The sequence below is a fragment of the Nicotiana attenuata genome, unplaced genomic scaffold (assembly GCF_001879085.1).
Source record: "Nicotiana attenuata strain UT unplaced genomic scaffold, NIATTr2, whole genome shotgun sequence".
Lineage (NCBI taxonomy): Eukaryota > Viridiplantae > Streptophyta > Magnoliopsida > Solanales > Solanaceae > Nicotiana > Nicotiana attenuata.
The window spans coordinates 194486-222443 of NW_017670901.1; the positions used below are offsets into that span (position 1 = coordinate 194486).

General features: G+C 39.9%; 2 protein-coding genes across 2 annotated transcripts; one reads left to right on the top strand and one right to left on the bottom strand.

Moving 5' to 3' along the window:
• Positions 1 to 13351: 13351 nt before the first annotated feature.
• LOC109244359 (60S ribosomal protein L28-1-like) lies at positions 13352 to 15901 on the top strand. The gene is made up of 4 exons (XM_019411438.1): positions 13352 to 13462; positions 13558 to 13727; positions 14390 to 14553; positions 15552 to 15901. Exons 2-4 carry the CDS (start codon positions 13580 to 13582, stop codon positions 15669 to 15671), a joined length of 432 nt encoding a protein of 143 aa, XP_019266983.1. The 5' UTR covers positions 13352 to 13462; positions 13558 to 13579; the 3' UTR covers positions 15672 to 15901.
• A 764-nt stretch (positions 15902 to 16665) lies between these two features.
• LOC109244352 (40S ribosomal protein S15a-5-like) lies at positions 16666 to 19151 on the bottom strand. The gene is made up of 3 exons (XM_019411430.1): positions 19139 to 19151; positions 18676 to 18836; positions 16666 to 17674 (listed from the first exon to the last, which is right to left on the bottom strand). Exons 1-3 carry the CDS (start codon positions 19149 to 19151, stop codon positions 17576 to 17578), a joined length of 273 nt encoding a protein of 90 aa, XP_019266975.1. The 3' UTR covers positions 16666 to 17575.
• Between the last annotated feature and the right edge of the window lie 8807 nt (positions 19152 to 27958).

The window sequence follows — 27958 nt, forward strand, 5'->3', positions numbered from 1 at the left end:
TTCGAGATGGTTCCCGATCTCGAGGATCTCTGTAATTTGAAGTGCGGATCATTCGTCCGATCACTAAGCCCGATGGCTACCCAATTTCGAGCCAGTTCTCACTCGGGGACTATTCATAAAGCCTCAGGGCTGTCTTTATTTCAAGTCCTAGCAAACGCTCGCTCGATTACTACGCCCAAGGGCCACCCGAGTTCGAGTGTATCCTCGCTCACGGGCTATTGGCAAAAGCCTAAGGGCTATCTTTATTTTCAGGTGATCAAGTGGACTTTCACTCGAAGACCATCAACGGTGCCTAAAAGGGTTAAGCTTTATTTCGAAGAAATTCGAGGCCCCGCTCTCATCCAATTCGAACTCGGGAGTCCCGGCGGCCTAAGTTTGTATCAGATCAATCTAGAATCAGTCCGAGGAATAGCAAAGGGTTTCGGAGAATATCGTATTAACCAATCGGGAACCAAAGGAGTTCCTATATCCGAGTCCAATATTCGGACTAATCGATAAAGTCACACGGTGGGATTTTACGCAAACGCAGACAAAAAGGGAATCCAACACCGGACAAAAGCAAATTGAAGAAATTGTTGTATTAATAAGCGACAATTACAAAAGCCCGCAAGGGGTTCATACACAGAAACAAAGAAGCAAAAACAACAGCTAAAGAGCTTAAACTACTTTCGAGGGTACATCCTCGGACGAGACATCTGTGAAAACCATTCCCTCGAGGACCCCATTTCAATCTTCAAAGCAATATCTTCGAGGAGCTCCTCCGAGACAGCTATAGGCTATCAAAGAGCAAAAGCTTTTAACAGGCAGGGAAAATTGTGGCTTGGTGAAAAATTTGGCGAGTACAGGTCTCGTCAACACTAGTATTGTGAAGCCACCTCTTGAGACATTGCACCGGTGTGGGATGCAAAAGTTAGTAGATTATGCCACCTCACTCCATGGAAAGCAAAAGGAATGAGGCGCCACACCAGGTTGAAGTTAAGAGAGATGAGCAGCGGTTTGCAGTCCATATATCTTCTAATAAGGGAAGAATCTGAGGTCTCTCTCTCACTATCTCGGGCTAATAACAATAACAACAACAACAACAACATCAACCTAGTATAGTCCCACTCAGCGGGGAAAGGCTTTAAAAAATAGCCATGGCATAACTGGCTGAGTTGCTGCCGTATAACCATATGGTCACAAGTGTGAACCATAAAGATAGTAATTTGAGAGAAGATATAGAGAAGGGAAAGGGCCAAAAGCTGTTGAAGAAGATTGAATGAAATCTTGGCTCAAGCAACCTCCCATTTATAGAAAAGTGGTAACGTAACCGGCGGCGTAATCAATACCTTTTTGAAAACGTATCGACAGGCGCAATCAATGCTTTTTGGGAAACGATCGGCGGCGATATCACCGCCTTTGGGAAAATAAAACGACAGTGTATTGAATGCTTCTAGAAAGATGAACTGGGATGTTTCTGTTATCATGAAAGCTTACGTCATAAGCATGACGTTAGCATGAGAGGCTCGAGGAGGTAAGAATTCAAGACAGTTTCTTATCATTTCCATTCTAAGAAATGTGGGGACTATCTGTATACGGCTAAAATCGGAGAGTCCAATTTTATGATCGCTATGGCACTTCGAAAGATCATATCCAGATGGCTCGAGGCGCAGTTCGAGATTTGACCTCGAGGGTTCTCAATGTTCAACCTCGTGGCAGTACAAATCGGTTGCTATGATGGATAAACGGGAAATTCCCGAGGCGCATGGTTAAAGCTGACCAGGTCTACAAGAATAGTACAAGTCTGTACCGTGACATTAAATGGCCGTACCGGCCGTTAATCTTTTTAATAAATGGTTGTACCAGCCGCATATCTTTGTAATAAATGCACACGTACTGTGTTGGGATTCCCCCTCCTATATAAAGGGGATCCTTGTCATTTTTTGCCACAATATTGAATACAAGAACAAGAACATTCTCTGCTCTCTAACTTAAACATACTCTCCATTGAGTCTATTGCTCATATTTATTACATTGCTTACATTTATTGAATTTCATTGATTGTTATTCATTTATTTCTCATCATTGATCATAAAGACCTCTCATCGAAGCTCTTTGAACTGTTAGTGCTTCATCGGCCAGCTTCAGTCAAGCTCATTGGCTTAACCTCGAGGCCCAGCATAGTATAGCTCGAGACCCCGATTCTCGACTGCTCGGTTTGCTCGCCACGCTACCTTCAAGATCTTATCTTATGTTGGCCCAAGTTCAAATGAAGTTTTGAAGATTGACAAAATGAACTCAGTCATGAAGGTCCATCATGTGAGACAGACACAGTGTTGATATACTTATACATGTAACATACGTGTGAAGATAAGTCTCAAGGGTCAGCAACAATATCTTCTGAGTTGATCGAAAAGGTTCCATAGGATAAGGAGTTGAAGTCTCCTTATGTGAAGAGAACTACATCCGGATCAAGAATAAGGATTGGAGTTTTAATTGTTATAGCACTCAAATTTGATGAAGGATCAGCAATTCGAGTTTTAATCAAACTCTGATTACTAACTCTATAAATAATAATGATTGTTCTCTTTTACAGGGATTGCACAAACGCAGAAGTGAAACTAAATTGAAGAGCAAAATAGCAAGGCTTTTGCAAGCAATTTACGTGAGATTCAAGTGTGCATTCCTGAAGCTACTTGGACAAGATAGAAGAACCAATTCCATTGTGTCTTTCTTTTATTCTAGTTCAATTGTAGTAGGTGTTTTAAAGTTTTACCTTTCAGCTTTCATAGAAGCAATTGTATTAGGTACTTTGAGTATTCAAGTTAGAGTTAACTTGAAAGTGTCGCAGCAGTTGAGGCTGTGTGCCACACTGGGATTAGAGTTTAATCCTTAGGTTTACAAGAGTTTTATAAATGCTGTTTTGGCTCAGTGATGTTAGTGGAAGTTTGGGAAAATCCTACTGAGTAATACGTCATGGTTTTTTCACCTTTTGAGCCAGGTGTTTTCCACGTAAAAATCTCTGTGTTCTTTATTTTATGCACTCTTAATTCCGCAAACAGTAATAGTAAGTACATCTAGAAGAACCAGGTTCTTCTAGTGCGAAAATTAGGTACCACACAAATCACCCCCCCCCCCCCATCTTGTGTGGTATTGACGTGTAGAACATCAATTGGTATCAAAGCAGGTTATCCTTGAAGAGGATAACACCTTAGGAGAAGATCAACATGTGTGCACCATCTGGGAACTGGGAAGGGCAATCCACTGCTAGGCCTCCACTTTTCAATGGTCAGTACTATTCTTGGTGGAAGAACAGGATGAGAGATCACATCATAGGGGAAGACTTTGAACTCTGGGACATAGTCACTGATGGTCCCCTAGCAACCACAAAGAAGAATGCTGAAGGAGTTGATGTGCCAAAGACAAGGGCTGACTGCACTGCTGAAGACCTGAGGAAGTGGGAGAAAAATGCTAAAGCCAAGAAATGGCTTGTGTGTGGACTAGGTCCTGATGAGTGCAGCAGAATTCAAAGCTGTACCACTGCTTAGGAAATCTGGGACACCTTGCAAGTGGCTCATAAAGGAACACCTCAAGTAAAGAGGTCAAGAGGAACACTGTTGTATTCTCAATATGAGAACTTTACTATGAAGGAAGGAGAAATAATTCAAGAAATGTATACTAGGTTCACTACACTGACAAATAAACTTAAATCTCTTGGAAGGATTATTCTTGAAGAAGACAAGGTTGAGAAAATACTGACAAGGGTTCTGCCAGTCACATGGGAAAGCAAAATCACTGCCATTCAGGAATCCAAGAATATTGCTACTCTCAGACTGGATGAACTGATTGGAAATCTTACTGCTTATGAAATGAGAAGGCAAACCATAAAAATGGATACACCAAAGAAGGAGTGAAGCTTAGCTCTCAGAATTGCTGAAGATTCAGATCTGGAAGATGATGAGATGGCTATGATCACTAGAGATTTCAAAAAGTACCCGATGAGAGGAAAGGATTCTTCAAAAGGTACAACCCTCAACAAGACAAGAGCTCCTGAGAAACAGACCAATGAGGGATGCTACAAGTGTGGTAAGACTGACCACATGATCAAAAACTGCCCTCAATGGGAAATTGAGTGGAAGAAAGAAAGAGCTGAACGAAGGAACAAGTTCAACCAAAGAAAAACAAAGGTTCAACCAAGGCTATGGTTACTGCTTGGGGAGAAACCTCAGATGAAGACTCAGAAGATGAAGCTGAGGAGGAGCAAGCACTAATGGCCATCGGAGAATCAGATGATGAACAAGAGGTAAGTATTCTTCATCTCAAAGACAAGATTAAATTCTTTTCTAAAGAAAGGCTGGCTGAGCTATTAATAGACTTCATTGATGAGTCTGAGATAATTAATAATGAGAAGAAAGTTCTGTCTAGGGAATGTGTGATTCTAAAAGCAAAATGTAAAAGTCTAGAGTCTAGGGAAAATGAGAGTGATAACAAAAATGCTGAGTTGAAGAACCAGGTTCTTGAACTTGACAACAGTGTCCTAGAGCTTAGGTCGGAAAACTTAAAACTGAAATTAGGAACAGGAAAGAAGAAAGATGATCACACATATCTCACTCTAGAAGAAATTTTGGGAAAAATGAAAGATGAATTATACAAGAAAGATGAATCCATTAAAGTCTTGAAAGAAGATCTAGGAAAGGTAAAACATGAACTAGACAGAACTTGCAAGTGGAACAAGGCTTCTGATGCTCTCTCCTGGCTGCAAGAGCATCATAGCAGTAACAAAAGAGGACTTGGCTATGGGACTCAAGCTCCTAAATGGGATCCAAAAAGCACCTCACTCTTCCTGAAAATAAAATCTGCACACACTGTGGTAAGACTGGCCATTACAAATATGAATGTAATGCAAAAGAAAAGGCCAGTCAAAGAAACAAAGCTTTTGTTCAAGAAAAGCACAAGCTGCCTAGTTGGGCAAGAAAGAATCTGATTCATCCTTTTGCCCATAGAAAGGGACCCAAACTAGTTTGGGTTCCTAAGACTAACCCCTGATTTCCTTTTGCAGGTCCAAGTGAAAGGGAGGAGCCAAATATGGTATATGGATAGTGGCTGCTCAAAACATATGACTGGGGACAAGGACCAGTTCCTTTCACTTGAGGACCTAAAGGGAGGTAATGTCTCCTTTGGTAATGAAAAGAAAGGTGAGATCATTGGGGTTGGAAAGGTAGGCAAAATAGATTCTCATTCCATAGAGAATGTCTACCTGATAGATGGCTTGAAATATAGCCTAATAAGTGTGTCACAACTGTGTGACAGAGGTAACCTTGTGGCTTTTACCTCCACCAAATGCTTTGTGATTAACCTTACCACTAACAAGATTGTTTTGCAGGGAAAAAGAGTTAACAATATTTACATTGTAGATTTGTCCACTCTTTCAGAAAATGAACTCACTTGTTTAAGTGTGTTGGTTAATGATCCCCTCCTGTGGCACAAAAGACTTGGTCATGTCAGTCTAAATCAGCTAAACAAATTAGTCTCCAAGGACTTGGTTATAGGGTTACCTAATATCAAGTTCAAGGAAGACAAAGTTTGTGAGGCATGTGCAAGGGGGAAGCAGGTAAGGTCATCCTTCAAATCCAAGAAAATGGTAAGTTCGTCCAAGACGTTGGAACTGGTTCATATGGATCTATGTGGTCCAATGAGAACCATGAGCAGAGGTGGAAAGAAGTATGTAATGGTGCTAGTTGATGACTATTCTAGATTCACCTGGGTTTTATTTCTAACTTCCAAAGATGAAGCATTTGACATGTTTTCTGCATTTGTTAGGAAAACTTAGAAACATTTAGGAAATCAACTTGCATCCATTAGGTCTGATCATGGAACTAAGTTTGAAAACTTTAAGTTTGCTGAGTTCTGTGATGAAAATGGCATAGATCACAACTTCTCTGCACCTAGGACTCCACAACAAAATGGAGTAGTTGAAAGGAAAAACAGAACTCTTGAGGATATGGCTAGAACAATGTTACTATCTAGAAAATTGCCACACAGCTTCTGGGCAGAGGCTGTAAACACTGCATGTCACATCATAAATAGATGCATGACCAGACCTCTAGTAGAGAAAACTCCCTATGAGTTACTTAAAGGGAGAAAACCAAATATATCCCATCTTAGGGCATTTGGTTGCAAGTGCTATGTGCACAATAATTGAAAAGAGTCCCTAGGAAAGTTTGATCCCAGAAGTGATGACGGAGTATTCTTGGGATATTTTTCACATAGTAAAGCTTATAAAGTATTTAATAAAAGAACTCTGTGTAGAAGAAAGTGTGCGTGTAGTATTTGATGAAACTAACATTCTTTTTGAGAGACAGGAACATGAAGATGAAGCCATTGAACTGGTCAAAGACTTCGCTGAAGCATTAGCTCAAGTCAAAGTGACACCTACAGAAGGAACAGGTGATGGACCAGGTTCTTCCTTACAGGGCAACCTGACAGGGGGAAGAAATCAAAGAGGTTTTGAAATAAACTCCTTAAAGGAACCTGTTCATGAACCTGTTCCTCAGCAAATGGCTGAAACATCCAGCAGAAGCCAGTTGGTTGTGAAACCTCACAAGTATCAAAGTTCTCATCCCATTGAGAACATTCTCACTGATCCAACATCTGGAGTCAAAACCAGATCACAATTAAAGAATATGTTTGCTTTTGATGCTTTCTTATCTATCATTGAACCTAAAAATATTGTTGAGGCTTTGCAGGATGCAGATTGGGTGAATGTAATGCAGGATGAACTAAACCAGTTTGAAAGAAGTCAAGTTTGGCACCTAGTTCCAAGACCCAAGGGCAGATCGGTCATTGGTACTAAATGGGTCTTTAGGAACAAACTGGATGAAGATGGAACCGTCACAAGGAACAAGGCAAGGTTGGTGGTCCGAGGTTACAGCCAAGAGGAAGGAATAGACTATGATGAGACATTTGCTCCAATTGCAAGACTAGAGGCAATCAGACTTCTCATAGCCTTTGCAGCACATATGGAATTCACTCTTCATCAAATGGATGTCAAAAGTGCCTTCCTGAATGGCTACTTAAAGGAAGAAGTGTTTGTGAAACAACCCCCAGGGTTTGAAAGCAAAGAATATCCTGAACATGTGTACAAGCTGGACAAGGCTCTCTATGGACTCAAACAGGCATCAAGAGCATGGTATGAAGGACTGTCAAAGTTCCTACTGGAGCACGGGTACAAGAGAGGTAAAATAGATAGTACCTTATTCTTAAGGGAAAAAGGTAAGGACCTTCTTGTTGTACAAATTTATGTTGATGACATAATCTTTGGGGCCACAACTGACAAGCTAAGCAAAGATTTTGCAACACTAATGGGAAGTGAATTTGAAATGAGCATGATGGGTGAGCTTAACTTCTTCTTAGGGTTGCAGATCAAACAAAGCCAGGGGGAAGTGAAACTGGGGAGGCTGCTGAAGGACTTGTACACCTGAGTGAACAACAAGATGAACCTGGTTCATCTGTGGAAGAAACCTTGGCTGACATTCTGAAGAAGGTAGGGGAAAGTTATGATCCCAAGAAGCGCAAAGCTTCTTCTCAAAAGGCTCCAACTGCCTCTAAGCCAACAAAGAAGAGCAAGGTGTCATCTCCTAAGCCTACTGTCCCTCCAGTACCAAAGATGAAAGCTACTAGAAGCAGGGTAAAGCAAAGTGAGGCTGAGTTGCAGAAAGCCTTAGAGGCAAGCAAGAAAAAGAAGAAGGAAAACAAAAAGCTAAAGTTGTGGAAAGTTCTGTGGTTACAGAAGAAGAGGAGGAGGAGATGGAATTGGTTCATCAGGAAAGAGGTACAACTGAGGAGGTTCCCACTCCTACACCAAAAAAATCCAAGACTTCTACAAAGAAGTCTTCAGAACCTGAAAAAGAAAAAGCATGGAGTGGAGAGGAAGAAGAAGAAGAATCTGAAAAAGAACATGACAGATTTGTCCTTTTTGGCAGGAGAAAGATACTGAAAGGAAGAATTCTGAAAGATCTGGAGGAGCCAGGCATGAAAGATTGGTTGATGCCCTGGATGCACAGGGGTGGAAGGAAATGGTTCTTCAACTAGATGGCAGGCTGGCAAGGAAAGAGCTGATCGAGTTTATGGCAAATGCTACTGTGGTGAATGGGGTTGTTACAAGCGTGGTGAGGGGAGTAGAGGTGCAGTTTGATGCACCTAAATTGGGCAGAATTCTAGACATACCCTGTGAGGGCTATGATGACTATACTAGGCAAAGGTGGCCTTGTCTAGATTCTCTCCCTTCTGCTCTCCAAATCACCAGAAATTTCTGTGATACCAAGTCTGCTGAAGAAGTTCCTGAGGCTAGGTTTGTGCAAAAGAGTGAGATGAAGCCTAAGCACAAGGTGCTCTTTGAGTTTGTGAACAAGTGTTTGCTGCCCAGACAGGAGAGAAGGCACACTGCGAATTATATGGACCTAGTCCTTCTGGAGTGTCTTGTGAAAGGAAAGCATATTAACTGGCCTGCTTTCATTGTCAAGCTGCTGGATAGAGTCATCAATGGCTCCAAGGCTCATGCCACACCTTATGGGTTTATACTGATAACTGTCTTGGCCAAGTTAGATGTGCCATTGAAAAGGTGGGAGATGGCCTCCAGCAAAGAGCACTTTGGAATCGAAACTCTGTAGGCTTGTGACTATCTGCTAAGTGTAGCCCCAGTTGAACCTGGTTCATCCTTGAAGACTCCTGTGAACAGCAAAGTTAGGGCATTGGTTCTAGAGTGTGAAACAAAAGATGCAGAAATTGCTAGGCTCCAGGCTCGCATTGCTGAACTAGAAAGTGAAAGAAATGGCCTCAAAGCTCAGCTAGCAAAGGAAAAGGAAAAGAGTGAAGGGATGCTCCAAACAATGCTTAATCTTCTTCAATCCCAACCCTCTAGTTCCTCCAAGCCCTAGAACCAGTTCAGAAAACCCCTCAGTGACCCAGATTCGGGACTTTTCTCTATTTTTTGCTCATGGTTGGATGTTTGTTTTTCTTTTTGTGGTCTGTTTTGTAGAAACACCTCCTAATCAATGACAATTTGCTTTGTTTTCTCTTGTTTTATGAAACTTCTAATCTTAATAGCTAAATTTCTTATGAAGTTGATTATCGATTAACTGAATCATGTTTTCACTTGCAGTTGCCCCAGTGGCCATGAGTAATAATTAACACTGGGATTCATATAATATGCAACTTTTCGATGATGCCAAAAGGGGGAAGAGATATTGTGCTTTACTTTGTATTCTGAAATAAAGTGATATTCATAACCTGATTAAACTTGGTCCTTACTGATAAGTTAAATTACTGTGTGATAATTAAGCTGAGTTCCACATGGTCTCTGATAAATAAAAGCACAGAGTTTGTCATCATCAAAAAGGGGGAATTTGTTGGCCCAAGTTCAGATGAAGTTTTGAAGATTGACAAAATGAACTCAGTCATGAACCAGGTCCATCATGTGAGACAGACACAGTGTTGATATACTTATACATGTGACATACGTGTGAAGATAAGTCTCATGGGTCAGCAACAATATCTTCTGAGTTGATCGAAAAGGTTGCATAGGATAAGGAGTTGAAGTCTCCTTATGTGAAGAGAACTACATCCAGATCAAGAATAAGGATTAGAGTTTGAATTGTTCTAGGAGTCGAATTTGATAAAGGATCAGCAGTTCGAGTTTTAATCAAACTCTGATTACTAACTCTTTAAATAATCATAATTGTTCTCTTTTACAGGGATTGCACAAACGCAGAAGTGAAACTAAATTGAAGAGCAAAATAGCAAGGCTTTTTGCAAAGCAATTTACGTGAGATTCAAGTGTGCATTCCTGAAGCTACTTGGACAAGATAGAAGAACCAATTCCATTGTGTCTTTCTTTTAATCTAGTTCAATTGTAGTAGGTGTTTTCATATTGTACCTTTCATCTTTCATAGAAGCAATTGTATTAGGTACTTTGAGTATTCAAGTTAGAGTTAACTTGAAAGTGTCGCAGCAGTTGAGGTTGTGTGCCACACTGGGATTCGAGTTTAATCCTTAGGTTTACAAAGAGTTTTGTAAATGTTGTTTTGGCTCAGTGATTTTAGTGGAAGTTTGGGAAAATCCTACTGAGTAGTAGGTCGTGGTTTTTTTCACCTTTTGAGCCAGGTGTTTTCCACGTAAAAATCTCTGTGTTCTTTATTTTATGCACTCTTAATTCCGCAAACAGTCTTAGTAAGTACATCTAGAAGAACCAGGTTCTTCTAGTACGAAAATTAGGTACCACAGAAATCAACCCCCCCCCCTCTTATGTGGTATTGACGTCTAAGAACATCAACTTACCTCATGCCAACGGACAATTCAACACTCAACCGCCGCTTTACCTCTTGATTCCACCACCAATTCACTCGTATCTAGCCATAATTAATTCAAATACATCAATAAATGCTAATTAAACTAATTCTAATGCATGATATGAATTTCCAAATGTTGTCCCCAAAAAGTCAAAACCCGACCCCGGGCCCGCTCAGTCAGAACTCGAAGTTCGAACCAAAAACCGATTACCCATTCACCCACGAACTCAAATATGCAATTAGTTTTGAAATCCGACCTAAAATTGAGGTCCAAATCCCCAAAATTCAAAAATCCTAACTTTTACCCAAAAACACCCAATTCCCATGAAAACCCCTAGATTTTGAAATAAAATCATGTAAAAAGATGAAATAGATTGAAGAAAATGAGTTAGAAATCGTTTACCTATGATTTGGGGAAGAACTCTTTTCAAGAAAATCGCCTATGGGAGTTTAGGGTTTGAAAATTTGAGAAGTGAAGTGAAAATCCCGTCCAAATGAAGTTTTGATCAGCTGCAGATGTCTCATTTGCTACAGGAGCTTCGCAATTGCGAAGCTCGCAAATGCGAAGGAACATCGCAAATGCGAGAACCATCACACCACTGCTGCCTTCGCAATTGCGAAGGAATCTTCGCAATTGCGAACACCGACCTCCCAATTGCGGCAAAAAGATCGCAAATGCGATCACCCCCTGCCCAGACTCTCTTCGCAATTGCGAAGTTTTGTTCGCATTTGTGAACTAAGCCGGCCCAGGCCTTCTTCGCATTTACGATAAAGGCCTTGCAATTGCCACCTCTGTTTTCTTCGCAATTGCGAGCCCTGGTCTCGCAATTGCGAGATCAGAGGCGAACACCAGAACTGATGCCTGCAACACATTTTTCCTAAGTCCAAAACACTCTGTGGCCTATCCAAAACTCACCCGAGCCCTCGGGGCTCCAAACCAAACATGCACACAAGTCTAAAAATATCATACGGATTTGTTCGTGCGATCAAATTACCAAAATAACATCAACAACTACGAATTTAACCTCAAATTCATGAAATTCTTCAAGAACATTGAAATTTCCATTTTCTCAACTAAAGGTTCGAGTTATACCAAATCAACTCCGATTCTTACCAAATTTCACAGAAATGACGTAAATATTATATTAAACTTGTACCGGGCTCCGGAACCAAAATACGGGCCCGATACCATCAAAAACACATACCATTTCATTTCCAAAAGTCTTTATATTTTCCAGCAAATAATTTTCTTTAAAAATTCTTTTCTCGGGCTAGGGACCTAGGAATTCGATTCCGGGCATACGTCCAAGTTCCATATTTAACTGCGGACCCTACGGGACCGTCAAATCACGGGTCCGGGTCCGTTTACCAAAAATATTGACCAAAGTCAACTTTAATCAATTTTAAAGGCCAAATTTTATATTTTTCTTAGAGTTCAGATAAAAGCTTTTCGAAATCGCGTCCGGACCGCGTACGTAAATCGAGGGAAGACACAAGGAGGGTTTCAAGGCCCCAGAACACGGAAATGGACTTTAAAACAAAAGATGACCCTTTGGGTCATCACATTTAACTGTCCTCACGCCCCTTAAAGGGGTGTGAATCACGCATAAAGCCAACTATGACACATAGACTCATTGAACAGTTATAAGCGTTTATTATACAGGATTTGAACAAGTAGAAATGTTCACTTGACAAAATCGTAAGTATGAAGACTGAAATGACAAACGCAAACAAGTGAAGGTCTCATTTTGGCTATCCTACCATTAAATCCATCATTTTTACCGCCTCCCCTTTTACGAACCCCTACAACTATGAGTTTCAAAAATTAAACCATTCGCTTGAGGCTACATTTTTTCTTCTTTCCTTCATCTTATCATCGACTCCTTTTACCCCCTCCTTTTTTACGAGCTGACCACAACAACTTCAATAATTGAAGATTCTTCTCATTTTATTTATTAATTAATCAGTTACAAAGGGAATAACATTTTTAATTTAAATTAATATAATTGAACTTTTTGTTTTTATCCTTAATAACAAGTTTTTGTGGACACACAATATACATATAACATATTTAGGATTACAATTTTATAATTTTATAACCACATAAAATATTACTACGATGATATATTTAAAACTAGAGATAATACGAATTTCCACATTCTTCTTGAAACAGAACGAGTTTAAAAAAAATGGAAAAAAAATTACTACTAGGAGCCTGTTTGGATGGGCTTAAAAGCCGGTCAAACCAACTTTTAAGCCATTTTTAACTTGTGGAAGTGTTTGACAACCAAAAAAAAGGCTTAAAAAAAGCTAAAATCTGCTTAAAAAAAGCCAAAACCAATATGTTGGGTAAACCCACTTTTTCGAAATTGCCTTAAAAGCCATATTGCTTTGACCAAGGATATTACTTTCTTGTCCATTATAAGTTTTCATAATACCAAAATTACCCTCAGTCAAATACTATCCTAAAACCCCGTGTTTCTCCTCTTTTCTACACTTCTGAAGGCAGCAGTCATCTTTTTTCCTCTTCCTCTTTGCTTCATCTTCATTTGTTTGCATTTTTTGTATGTGTTCATGCCAAAATCCACTCTAAATCAAAAGGTTAACTCAAATACAAAGAGAAAGCTTTGGAAAAGAAAAGGCAAGATCCGTAAATTTTAAAAGAGAACATAACGAAAAGAAGAAAAAACAAAACATAAATAAAATAAGCTTTCTTTTATGTTAACAACTTGTAGTAATCAACTACTTTATTATGTTAACAATTTTAAGGATATTTCTGTCTTTTTAACAAAAAAACTACTTACCAATACTTCTTTACCAAACACTTCAATAACTTTTTTTAAGCTTTAGCATTTTTATCCAAATAGATAACTACTTATTTATAAAATAAGCCCGAGCACTTAAAAACAGCTGCTTTTAAGCAGTTAGCTACTTTTTTCCAGCTAATCCAAACAAGCTCAAAAAATGGAGTGGGTAGTTTCGGTAATTGAGGGTTTTTCTCAACCTGCTCCCCCGCCTAGGGTTTTACTGGACAGTCCATATATAAACAAAATGATCACACAATTCTTCTTCCTCAGCTGTCTGCATCTCCTTCTTCAGGCCGTCAAAGTAAAACCCTAGGATAGGAACCCAATTAGGTGAGTCCCAAAATCTCTCTTTTCCTCTACAATATTATTCATTTGTCAATCAGCTTAACTCTTGTGATTTTTTTTTTTTAAATTTGAAACGACAGGGTTGTTTGTGGTGTGAGGAAAATGGCAACAGTACCAGGGCAATTAGTGTGGGAAATCGTGAAGAAGAACAACTCCTTCTTAGTGAAGGAGTTCGGTAATGGTAGCGCTGGTGTTGTGTTTAGCAAAGAGCCTAACAATCTTTACAATCTTCACTCTTACAAGCACTCTGGTTAGTGCTTCACTACTTTCAATATCTCAAATTCATTTAGTTGCTCAAATATTGAACTTTTACGTGATGTTTATTTTTTATTAGAGTAATTTTGAACCACTAAAAATTTAGTTATTAGAGCACATAAAAGATAGGGCACAATAGGCGATACATATTAGCTGAGAATATGTTTTAGATTTTAGCACTTTTACGGCAGGTCTTATGTGTCCTAGGAGTTGTTTAGCCTTTCAGGGATTTATGAACATCTAATGCTTTTTATTGTTATTTAATTAATGGTGACATGAGTTAGATTCAAAATGGCCTAATATGGTTAGTGAGGATTCATATAGTCGATCCCAACTTGTTTGGACTAAGGTGTAGTTGTTGTTGTAAGTCAATTTATGGTATTAATTTTTGTGTTCATCCAGATGCCGTGGATATTTGGTATGAGAATGAAATGGATATGGAAATAGCAGAATGTATAAAGAGCATTATAGCCGGCCCCAACTACTTTGGGGTTGAGCTTTAGTTGATTGATCGATTGCCTTTGAACCTACTTATAGGCACTAAAACTGTTAGTTGCATTGTGTGATTTGATATATTATTTTTGAAGTTTTGGAAATTTTGGTTTGCCATGCCTCAAGTTACAGTATAGTTGAGGTGTTGTTGTACTGATTTTGTAGGCCTAGCAAACAAGAAAACTGTGACTATCCAGGCTGGAGGCAAAGATCAATCTGTGTTGCTTGCTACAACGAAGACCAAGAAACAGAACAAGCCTTCAAGCTTGCTAAACAAATCTGCAATGAAGAAGGAATTCCGCCGCATGGCCAAGGCCGTAACTAACCAGGTAGAGATTTTATTGACCTTTTCTGACCACTGGGCAGGAGCAAATTTACTGCATTATAGTTACTTTATAACTGGGAAAAGTTTATCAGTGCCAATAACCTAAACTGGGTTCTTCATGCTTAGGTTCACTCTTTAATGTAACCTAAACTGTGTTCTTAGTTTGCTAGTTTAAGAGATTGTACGCAATCAATTGTACAATTACTATCCAGAGAGCTAGAGAGAATTGCTCATAAAGATGATTTGTTGGTTATTTTGTATTGTTTGCTTTCTTCCTCACTAGTTATAGTGTTCTTGATGTTTGTTCACATTAATGAAATTCCTTAATAAACACAAAAGCATTAAGAACTCTAACCTTTATATTACAAGCTCAATTTTAGTTTGCTCTCTAGGATGGTCAATTTACCTTCACTAGGTAGGGGTAAGGTCTGCGTACACACTACCCTCCCCAGACCCCACCAGTGTGAATATACTAGATCTGTTGTTGTTTCTAGGATGGTCAATTTCTATCAGTGTTCATTTTAAGTATTTTTGTAATTTAAAGATTGGTTCTAATAAGGGATGGTTATTTGGGTGAGAACAATCACTTCTATATAGTAAGCGAAATGCTAGGGATTACTGAAATTTAGGTGAACCAATCCAAACCAAATAGCCCTCAAGAATCCTTATGCAGAATATGGTCTGGTACTTGACTTTTAGAAATCGTTAATGAACCCTACAGAAAGTATCCAAACCATTTTGACTGAATTATTTTTGTTTCTTTTGTATCTGCCTCAATTCTTCCTTCAAAAAATTCCTCACTGTTTTATCTCTTAGCACTCTCTCCTCATTATGTTATTTTATGTGCTGCATATTGTATCACCTGAGCTAATTAGCCCTTTTCTCTAGTAACTGTTCAATAATCAGTGCCTTTATCAAATAGATCTTCAACACTAATATTATTAGGTTATTTGGACAAAGCATTACTCTCTCGGCTCAATTTGTGATTGGTCTTGTATACAGGTTGCAGACAACTATTACAGGCCAGATCTGAAGAAGGCAGCCCTTGCAAGGTTGAGTGCTGTGAACAGGAGTCTGAAGGTCACCAAGTCTGGTGTCAAGAAGAGGAACAGGCAGGCCTAGAATATGAAATGTTACATTGTATGAGTTTGTGCTGCCATGTTCTCCTCTTGTTAAGTACGAAAGTTTTGCTTTTCAATTTTATGTTTTAATCTTTTTTTTCTTAAGAAAGCTGTCGGGAAGGTTGCCCCGTGCTTTTGGATTAAATAGACTTAATGCTCATTTAGAAAGATCCATTCAATTTGTGGAAGCTGTGGTATATTGGAATGGCCCCGTTCCTTGGTTCTGCCTTATATTGTTGCATTTCTTTCGTAACGTGTGCTTAATTGGATTAGCTGCTGAGTTGGTATGGTTAGCATGTGGTCTGGAATTAAGTAAAGTGTATCTCAGATTGTAAATATGAAAATTCAATAGCAATTAAAAACGAAAGTGTATGGTACATGGGGGGTAACATAGACCTTAAATATGACATTAAGGGGTTGTTTGGTAGGATGTACTAGGTAAAATATTACTTGTATTAGCTTTGGTATTTTCAATTTCTTGTTTGATAGTGTTGTTTAACATATGTACAACTAATTCTTATATTCATTATACACCCTATTTGGTATTATCCTATGTATAACTAAAACATAATAATCCATGACAAGAAATATTCAAAACCAAACAGTGGATAAGAAATAATTTCAGCATAACTAATCCCTTAATTCTAGTATTATTAATGCACATTATCCAGTGCTATTCTTATACACCTTACCAAACGACCCCAAAGTGTATATAATTTTCAAGTTTTGGGATTTTGGCCCAAAATCAGTTCAATAGCTAATTTTGGGATTTGGCATTTGGCATTTGGCCAAAATATGAGCAAAATTTATGGCCAAACATGAGTTTTGAAAATAAATTCCAAATTTATTTTGGGAAAACTTATGGCCAAACGGGGCCTTAGAATAGAGATGTGTTAAAACTTGTGAAGGTAGAACTTTTTAGTTTCCACCACTGAAGGAACAATTTAGGTTCTTTACAACAATTAAGCTTTTCAAACTTGAATGCTTTTTCATGTTAATCGTGCTGCTCGGAAAAGATGGATTTATCTTAACATGCATTATCTTAAGGTTCTCGACCTTTTAAAACAATCCTGGTAGATTTTCCGTCCACTTGCCAAATTTCCCCCTTTGCGCCATTTCTGTGTCTTTCAGAAGTTCCGATGAATTCTCTCTGTCCGTTTTTTACTTCACACTTGTATCCAATTTGTGAGCAGAAAATGAATTGTTGGAAATTGTCTAATTGGGCTTTTGTAGCCTCACGAGCTAACTTAAGTGCCACGATATGTTACTCTAAATGGTTGATACCTGAATCAGCTAAAATTGCACTTGGCTGAGTCCATTCTTGCAGCTTCTGTTATCGGAATATTGCATACCCGGGGTGACAGAAAGCAGTTTGCTATAAGCCAACGGATTTAAATTCTGCCATGTCCGTTCGCAAACAAGAACATTTTTTTCCGAATAGCTACTCTTTTTTTGCTTCTCAGGTAAACACCAACCACATGTCAAGATCGTCCAAGTATAAATCTACTGTCCTAAAACTTGTACCGCAGTCCGATCTTTTCTGTATCAACACTGGAGTATATATTTATTCCAAATTCTCAGAGCGTAGACGCCAGATCACCTTTGCTACAGTATCAGTAACCAACATGATGAGAAAAGGCTTTTACCCCTTAATATGCTGATATAAACATAGTCTAAAGCAGTTACCATGAAAGAGGTAAGAGAAACTGGTTTTGCTGAGAAACTTGGCTAGGATTAATGTAGGGAAACCTGACATGAATTGTAGTTTTCTTTCCCTATAGTCCATATAGAGGACAGTGAACTTCCATCTAAGGCCTTAGAGAAAAGGACAAATGCCTATGCTAGCAGCAAGTCACGGTGTAGAAAACAAAGAACTTACTCTTTCAGTCCATGACTGAAACTTGTTCAATAAAAGTAGCCAATAACTTGACCACCCACATTTTGCCGCATTGCTTCTTCGTGATCCAAAACTCCATTTGGTGTTGTAATAACAACATAGCCCCACTGCATAAACATTACTAAATCAGTTCCTTCCACAGAAAATAAAAGAATGGAAATAAGTTCTCTGGGTTTTAAACAGTAGAGGGAGGTATAATGGACCTGACTTGGATGTTATGAGAAAATGAACCAGTCATGTAGGACATTGATGGGGAGGAAAGAAAAAGGATTAATATATTTACTAAACGTATATATATCCAATGCATGGGACTAAAAAAAGGTCCAGATCGATCTAATGAATTATTTAAAAAACCGCTACGCTAGCTTTTAATAACACTGCCAAACTAGGTGAACAGACTCTAGAATAAAGACCCATATATAGGTTCACAGGGACATGTATCTACAATCATAGGAATTGCAAGAACTGACAAAAGAATATAGTTGGCTTGTATTTTGGTTCAAATCCATTTTCCGAACACATATTCTGGGATAACATGACAAACAAAAAAAATCTACTGCTTTTCAGAAATCTCAAAGTATAAAAGGAAACCGAAATAGAGTAAAAGAACCACCCATCGCCTACTTTTAAAATTTCAACGAATCACAAACTTTCCCTACTGGTAATATAATCATGAAAAACTAGACTAATATAAACTAGCAAGAAAATCAGAAGCAGGAACTTTAGGGGAAAGACATGTAAGTTATAATAAGAAAATATGTTAGAAAGAAAATTGGTAAAAAAAAAGTTAATATAAAGGGGTGATGGGTTCAAAATACAGATTCAATTTTTTTAAAAAAAATAAATAAGATCAGAGGTTAACAGGTTAGCATTGGTGAACCATCCAAATTGAATCAGAGAAAAGATAAGAAATAGGAATAGTTAAAACAATGTACATCACAATGAAGTACATAGTGACAAAGACTGTCTTTTTTTTTTTTTTTTGGACAAGTGACAAAGACAGAGATCTCAAAATTCAGAACTCGTGAACAAGACGTCAGTACTTGTTTCTATATCTGAAGAAAAATCATGAATGAGAAAAAGAAGAATTAGAGGGAGCACACAAAACCTGACGTGTTGGTAGCGCGCGTGTCTTGTAATTCTCAATGGTTGCAGCCCTAATGTCTTGTCTGTAGGTGAGGGCACGACAATCATTGACCCTTCCAAGCAATTGGACAGTTATCTTGCCAACTCTATGAGGATCATGCACTTGAAAGTCTTTGATATAACCTGAAAAACCAGTTCAAATTTAAGCAGCATGCAAACCTTTATAACTTCATTGACTGAAGAGTTTTTCCCAATGCTTTGTAATTATAAAAAATTGATCTGTAAATTCTATTTAGAGAAGCCCAAAGCTAAAAGAAAGTCCTCACTTTCTCTTAAACAAGGGAAGAGCAGCATAGCATTAGCAATTGAACAAGCTCAACCTTAAAAAAAAGGGGTAGGCCGAAGAACCGTTGAACGCTTCAACTTGGCCACTGAAGAAGGCGAAGGGAGAGCGGGCGGGCGGGCGAGAGATTAGGCCAACTTACTGATTACTGCCATGGTTTAAGCTTTAGGCTCCGTAAGTGTAACTCTGTTTAGGTATTAGGGAGGGGAAGACACCACTCAACACCTAAGGTGAGGTTCATTCTATAATGAATTACTCCACCGTGGAAAGCTCAACAACAATAACGTAACAACCCAGTAAATGTCACAAGTGGGGTCTCGAGAGGGTAGAGTGTACGCAGACCTTACCCTTACCCCAAATGGGTAGAAAGGCTGTTTCCGAAAGACTCTCAGCTCAAGCTCAAGAAGAAGAAAATAAACGATAGACAATAGATCAGTAACAGGAATAGAAGCCAGAAAAATAATATCAGCATCGTACGAAACAAAAAATAGATGTAATTAACAATTAGCAGTAATAATGCCATAGAAAATAGTGTGGAAACTACATAAACCAGTAACAACCTAAGGCGAAACATTATCAACCTAGCCCCACCCCCAGTACAACGTAAAAAAACGCTCGACTCCCTCCTAACCTTCAACCTTAATGCTCGACCTCCACATCTTCCTATCCAGAGCCATGTCCTCAAAAAACATAAATTTAGACATTAGATGACAGAAAATCTTTTTGCTTTGCTTAGAATTTCCCCCCAAATATTTTGCAAATACTTCTCATCGCACAAACTGTTATTAATACTCCATCTGTCCCAATTTATGTGATACACTATCTTTTTTAGTTGTCCCACAAAAAATGATACTTTTCTAAATTTAGAAAAAATCTAACTTCAAAATTCTTATTTTACCCATTAAGATTATTAATAGCCGCACAAATATCTATCTAGACCATAAATACCAAAACTCTTTCAAATATGCATTGCTACTTGTTTAAAATAGGTACTAAGTTTTTCCTGAAGAAAGTCCGAAATCATCCGGATAATCAGGTACTAAGTTCTTTCGTTTTTCATTTAATTAGTTTTAGTGTACATGCATTGTACGTGTGTACCGCGCCAAATATTTTAGTTATATGGTATTTTATTATATGGGAGCACGACAAATCGTATAAGAAATAGCTTGACAAAAGGTTGAAGCACAAAGTCGGACGCAATATGGCAACTATCAAGTTCGACCAAGATACACAATCAAAAATACCAAAATAAAGATGTATTGGTTAAATATTACTGGAAAATTCAACTACTAAAAACACATATGATAAAATGCTGAGACAATTTCAAAGATGCAAGAAGACTGGTTTATTTGTCCGAATCTCACTCTCTACCCTTTTGCTAGCTTCTTTATTATGTTGGTTCAACTATTGCTTCTACTTGATATATCTAAATACCTGAAGTTCATAATTCAATTAAAGATAGACGGAAGATAATGTCACTTGAGAAAAAAATAATTCTTTGCTTTATCGGTTGACTCTATTATTTTAACATCATTGATCTTGATATGTTTCCAGGAGCAGAGAAGGAATGAAATAAGAAATCAAATCCGTCTGGACGGAGATTGAGAAAGTCCTATACTCGACGTACTTCAATCTTAAAGCATTGAAGGCAGCTTTTCGAGTTTCAGAAGTGAGGCCATAAGAAAACATTATGAAAGAAAACTGCAATCGCAGTTACTCACAAGACCATCGTGTTCTTTGACTTAAATCCCAAAGGTAATCCACTTGGAAATTCAAGGTTTAGCCAAGACTTAGCTCCGTATCCCACTACTCGCCATACTTGATTTTATTTTAATTTTATAAAAAATAAAATTTTTTTTCTTGTTGTTAATACGTGAATATAAAATTAACGACTAATAAAAATACATAAGTACAAATATAACTACTAATACAAAATTTACAAATGCGTGAATGCAAAATATAACTACTAATATAAATATGTGAATGTAAATTTCAACTACAAAAACATTTTGCTCAAAGTCAAAGAAAAAGAACATAAAAACCCTTAATTTTGTAGCTGCTACTGAACAACAAGGTTTTGATGATGACAACTGAATTGTAACTTCTTTTTTAGGAGTACTCGTGTGTACAATTCTAAACAGAAAAAGAATTATATAAAGTCACATTATGTATAGTTAAAAATCACAAAAGAATTATTCAAAAAAATTAAAACTCCTAAATTGAGTTCAAAATGCACGTGTTTTACCAAACTGTAACGACCTGGCCGGTTGTTTTAAGAATTGACGCCTCGATCCCCTATTAACTGTTTTTCCCGTATTTATTTATGTTATTCTGAGTAGCGGGGAGGTTTCGTTTTGAGTTTCGGAGTGTTTTGGGACACTTAGTCCCTAAATGAGAATTTAAGTTTTAGAACTTGGACCGTAGTCGAAACAGGGTGAAGACGGCCTCGGGATGGAATTCCATGGGTTTCGTTCTCCGTTGGGTGGTTTCGGGTTTAGGAGCGTGTTCGAATTGTGTTTTGGAGGTCCGTAGCTTATTTAGGCTTGAAATGCCGAAAGTTAAATTTTTGAAGTTTCCGGTTCGATAGTGAGATTTTGATATCGGGGTCGGAATGGAATTCCGAAAGTTGGACTAGCTCCGTAGTGTTGAATGTGACGTGCTTGCAAAATTCCAGGTCATTTGGACGAGGTTTGATAGACTTTTTGATCGAAAGCGTAATTTGGAAGTTTTTGGAATTCTTAGGCTTGAATTCGATGATGATTTGGTGTTTTGATGTTGTTTGAGGTGTTTTGAAGATTGGTATAAGTTTGGATAGTGGTATATGACTTGTTCGTGCTGTTGGTTGAGGTCCCGGGGGCCTCGGGGTGATTTCGGGTGGTTAACGGGAGATTTTGAGTTGGGTTTGACAGCTGAAGTTATTCCATTGCTGTCATAATCGCACCTGCGGTTAGGGGACCGCAGGTGCGGACTCGCAGAAGCGGAGATCGAGCCGCAGATGCGGCCAAGAGAGAGGTCAACTGGAACCGCAGAAGCGGCTACTGGAGAGCACCTGCGCTATTGCAGGTGCGGGCGTTTTATCGCAGATGCGGAAATGGGCTTTTAAGTAAAAACCGCAGATGCGGTGCTTTGGCCGCAGATGCGGTACCGCAGGTGCGGTGTAGGGACCGCAAGTGAAAAGCCTAGGTCAGAAAGTATAAAAGACTTCCTTCGCGATTTTGGTCATTTTTCTCAATATTTCAATTCGGGGTGGAGCTTTTGGGAGCAATTTCAAGGGATATTTTCAGAGGGATTCTTGAGGTAAGGTCCTTGGTTCCTAAGCTCGCTATTATGGTAATTTTTATCATTTTAATCAGTGGTAAATTGGGGGTTAGGGCTTGGTTAATTGGAGAGTTTGAGTGGTGATTTGAGGTCCGATTTTGGTACTTTTGGTATGACTGAACTTGCGAAAGTGTGAGGATTCCGAATTTGTAAATTTTACCCGATTCCGAGTGTGCCCGAGGGGTGTTTTGGTCATTTTTCCTAATTTCGCGTATTAGCATAGAATTAATTAGTTGAATTAGTTACTTGAAGTGTTATTTACATTATGCAACTGATTTGAATAGATTTGGACCATTTGGAGTCGAGTACTCGTGGCAAGAGTGTGGTTTCGGGTTGATTTTGAGCCGGTTCGAGGTAAATGGCTTGCCTAATGATAAGCTAGGATTTTACCGTAATTATACCCCTCATGTGCTATTGCTTTTGTTACAAATTGCTACAAAATAGTCCCAAAAGGCTTACAAGTTGCGCTTGATTGCAGGTTTGAGCGACAAGATGACAAATGTCAAAGATCGGCTCAAAAAGGAGTGAAACCTGCCAAGTGTCAAGAACAAGTGAAGTGGGAGATAGCGCGGACCGCACTGAGGAGATTCAGAGAGGGGTTAATTGAGGTGCAAACCACGCGGCCGCGCCCCATTCCTGCGCGGTCCGCGCAAGGGGAGTTCAGAGAGGGCTTAAGTCTCACGCGGCCGCACTACATATCAGTGCGGTCCGCGTGAAGGAGATTCAGAGACATAGAATTTTGGCCAAGTCAAGCTACGCGGCCGCGCCCCACTCCTGCGCGGTCCGCGCTGACCCTCCGCCGCGGCCGCGCTACATTTGTGCGCGGTCCGCGGCCCCCAACTTCAGAGATAAGTTTTTAGAGTTTAATGTGCCTACGCGGCCGCGCGACCTTTTTGCGCGGTCCGCGCTGACCCCGCAGGGGTATTTTTGTCCAGATTTTCCAGCTAGGTATAAATAGATCTTTTTACCATTTTTTAGGTCAAGTTTTAGATTCTGAACAAGGGCTGCGCTCGTGAGAACTATTGTGTAGCCTATTTTGGCAATTTTCCTCTTCAATATCATAGTTTTAATTAGTAATCAATCATTATGTTATTTTCATCATCTATTTCTACTGTTTCTTCTTTAATTATGTCTAGCTAAACCCATTAGCTAGGATTGTGGCTCAACCCTAGTGTGGGTAGTTAATGGGTGTTGCAATCTAGGGTGAGATTGAAATTGGGTATTTGTTATTTGGGTTGATTTTGTGTTTTAATCTAGAATTTGTGGTTGCAAACATGAATTCAAGCTTAGTGGGTCTAACTCTTCTTGAGAAAGAGAGTCATATGACCCCAAAAGTTAACCCAACAAGGAATTGGGATGGACCCATGAGAATGGTAGTCCCAATTAACGGGTTAAACCTCGAAAGAGTAACTACCCTACTTGGGCCCTAGTTGCCCGGTCTAATTGGCCTACCTAATTGATCTCGAGAGAGTCAATTGGGCAAAATCATTCTCTCTACTGAGAGGTGTGAGAATGAGTGCAATTGTGCAACAGCTATAGCAATAAACCCAGATTTATCAATCTCCCCTTAGTAGCTTCTATCCATTCCAAGCTCCCTGTGGAAATTCGACCCGGATCCACTATTCGGGTATTAGTTATTGCTACCCACTCTTCCTGCCATTGTGTAGTGTTGAGACGGCCGCGATCAACTTTTTGGCGTCGTTGCCGGAGAGCTTACGGTGTTGACTATCTGTGTAGCTAGTTTTGTGTTTTGCTTCTCTTTCCTTCTTGTTTACTAATTCTGTTTGTGTCGATCAATCAGGTACTATGGCTCTCAATGCAAACGACCCTCTTGGCAACGTGAATGCAGGGGAGGAGGTAGATGATCTTGAACCCGAGGAGGTTATACCACCTCAAGTTCCACGAAGAGGCCGTCCGGCCAACGCAAATGACAACAATCCTATTCCAGACCCTCCTCCGCCACCGCCAAGAGCAGTCCCAAGAGTTCTTCCAAATCAAGGGTACGCGAGTGCCATTGTTCCTCCCCGAATCCGGGCGGGGAACTTTCAAATCACAAATGTCATGTTGACCCTGCTCGAGCAAAGGGGATATTTTACGGGCACCTCCGACCAAAATGCATACAAGCACTTGAAGGGGTTCGTAGATACTTGCTGGGACAGCAAACAAACAAATGTGTCAGAGGATGCGTTGAGATTGAGGCTTTTTCCGTTTTCTCTTCGGGGCAAAGCGTTGGACTGGTTAGAAAGGCTACCAAATCATTCTATCACCACATGGGATGAATTGGCGGACAAATTTATTGCCAAGTTCTTTTCTCCAAGTCATATGGCGGCTCTTCGGGATGAAATTCTAGCTTTCAAGCAAATGCCAACGGAACCATTGCACGAGATCTGGGAACGATATAGAACAATGGTGAAGGAGTGCCCTAACAACGACATGACTGAGGCGATGATCCAACAGACTTTTTATAGGGGCATTAACACCACGAATCAGTGCATTGTGAACCAATTGGCCGGTGGGAACTTTATGAAACTTTCTTACCAAGAGGCATGTGATGTACTTGATGAAATGGCCGACACCTCTTCGGCATGGCAAAGCCGAGCGAATGTACCTCAAGGTGACCCCACGGTCATCCATTTGCACAAGGAGTTGAATGACCATGGCCAAGCTATTGCCGAACTTACAACAACAATGAATCAATTGGCGAAGGTGCAATTGCAACAAGTACAAAATCCGCGCCAAGTCAATGCAATGGAGAATGTTTCTATGCTAAAAATGAGGCAAAGGGGGCAACAACAAGGTAATTGTGAGCAGTTTGACAACAACAATGATGGTGGTGGTTATTCGAATGAGTGTTATGATGATCAAAGTGAGGAATGCCAATATGTCAATAACTACCAAGAAAATAGAGGAAATCAAGGGAATCAACAATGACACCCCCAAGGCAATTGGGGCAATCAACAAGGAGGCGGGAATTGGAATAACAATAATCAACAACAAGGTGGGAACAATTGGAACAATAACAATCAGAACAACAATTGGGGTAATCAAGGTAATAACCAAGGCAATTGGAACGGGAACAACAACAATTGGAGCAACAACAATAGCAATCAAGGAGGGTGGAATAATGGTGGTAGGGGGAAAGGCTTTCAAAGGCCCCCCATGTTCCAACAACCAAACAATCCACCCCCCTTTCAGTCGCAAGGGCCTAGTTCTTCCAGGAGTGATATGGGACGGATAGAGATGATGTTCGAGCAGATGATGAAAAAGAACCAAGATTCTGACGCATAATTGGCTTCATATAACACATCTATCCGGAACCTAGAGGTGCAAATAGGACAAATTTCTCAAGCTTTACCCGACCTAAAGGTGCGTTACCAAGTGACACGGTAGTGAACCCGAAGGGAGGTAACAATCATGTAATGGCGGTTACAACTAGGAGTGAAAGAGGTGGTGATGTGCATGCCTCGGATGAGAATCGGGTTGTGAATGATGGAGTTGATTCGCATGATGATGATGTGCCTTTGAGTGTTGACAACGTGGTTGAACCAATAGTGACAAATGATGTGCGGATTGATATTGATGATGAGGCCGGGGTAGAGACTCAAGATTCCGTGAACCCGTCTAGGGAACACATTATTGATATACCCGAGCCGGCGATGCCCAAGGCTAAGGCACCCGTTCCTAGGCCACCTCCACCCTACCCGCAAAGATTAGCAAAGCAAAAAGGAGACAACCAATTCAAAAAGTTCATTGAAATGATGAAGAGTCTTACTATAAATGTGCCATTGGTGGAGGCCCTTTAACAAATGCCGGGGTACGCAAAATTTATGAAGGATTTGGTAACCAAGAAGAGGTCGATGGAGTGTGAGACAATTAAAATGACGCATCAAGTGAGTTCTATTGTTCATTCTATGGCCCCAAAACTCGAGGATCCGGGTGCTTTCACTATCCCGTGTACTATTGTTAGTGCGGATTTTGCTAAAGCCCTATATGACTTGGGGGCTAGTATCAACTTGATGCCATATTCTGTTTTCAAGACCTTGGGGATCGGTCAACCGAGACCAACTTCCATGAGACTTCAAATGGCGGACTTCAATGAAGCGTCCCTTGGGCATAATTGATGATGTACTTGTTCGTGTTGATAATTTCATATTGCCGGCGGATTTTGTGATATTGGATTGCGAAGTGGATTTTGAGGTGCCAATCATTCTTGGAAGACCTTTCCTAGCTACGGGGATGGCATTGGTTGATGTGGAAGCAGGGGAGTTGACATTCCGTGTGGGTGATGAGAAGGTGGTATTTCATGTGTGCAAATCAATGAGACAACCCAATAGCACGGAGGTGTGTTCATTTGTCGACATTGTCACAGCCGTGATAGTGGATGACACAAGTGCCTTGATTAATGTTGAAGATCCTCTTGAAGCCGTGCTTCTTAACATGGATGTCAATGATGATGCCAGTAGAGTGGAGTGCGTGAATGCATTGCATGGAGTGGGTTCATATTCATATGAGCCTAGGAAGCTATCTTTGGATCTTGAGAATCGCAAAACTCCGCCAACCAAGCCATCAATTGAGGAGCCACCGGTGTTGGAGTTGAAACCACTTACTCCACACCTCAGGTATGAATTCTTGGGCTCTAATTCTACTCTTCCAGTTATTCTTTCTTCTTGCCTTACTAACTTGCAGGTTGAGGCCACTGTGGAGGTGCTTCAAAAGTAGAAAAGGGCAATAGGATGGACTCTGGCGGACATCAGGGGAATAAGCCCCGCATTTTGCATGCATAAGATCATCTTGGAAGAGGATGCACGGCCATCTCTTGAACATCAAAGGAGTCTCAATGAGGTGATGCAAGAAGTAGTAAAGAAAGAGGTTATCAAGTGGCTTGACGCCGGTGTGGTTTACCCGATCTCAGATATTTCATGGACCTCTCCGGTCCAATGTGTGCCAAAGAAGGGTGGAATGACGGTAGTGACCAATGCCAACAATGAGTTGATTCCTACTCGGACTGTTACGGGTTGGAGAGTGTGTATGGACTATAGAAAGCTGAATAAGGTGACAAGAAAAGATCATTTCCCACTACCATTCTTGGACCAAATGCTCGATCGTCTTGCGGGCCGGGCCTTTTATTGTTTTCTAGATGGCTACTCGGGGTATAATCAAATTCTCATTGCCCCGGAGGATCAGGAGAAGACAACCTTTACATGTCCTTATGGCACGTTCGCTTTCTCGAGAATGCCATTTGGACTATGTAATGCCCCGGCGACCTTCCAAAGATGTATGATGGCAATTTTCACCGATATGGTGGAGGATATCTTGGAGGTATTCATGGATGATTTCAGCGTGGTAGGGGATTCATTTGAGGAATGTTTGGTGAACTTGGATAGGGTATTGGCGAGATGTGAAGAAACCAACCTTGTGCTCAACTGGGAAAAATGTCATTTTATGGTGCAGGAGGGTATTGTATTGGGTCACAAAATCTCAAGGCAAGGAATTGAAGTTGATAAGGCAAAAATCGAGGTTATCTCAAGGCTCCCTCCCCCTACTTCTGTCAAAGGGGTGAGGAGTTTTCTTGGTCATGCCGGGTTCTACCGGCGATTCATTAAAGATTTCTCAAAAATTGTGAACCCGCTTTGCAAATTGTTAG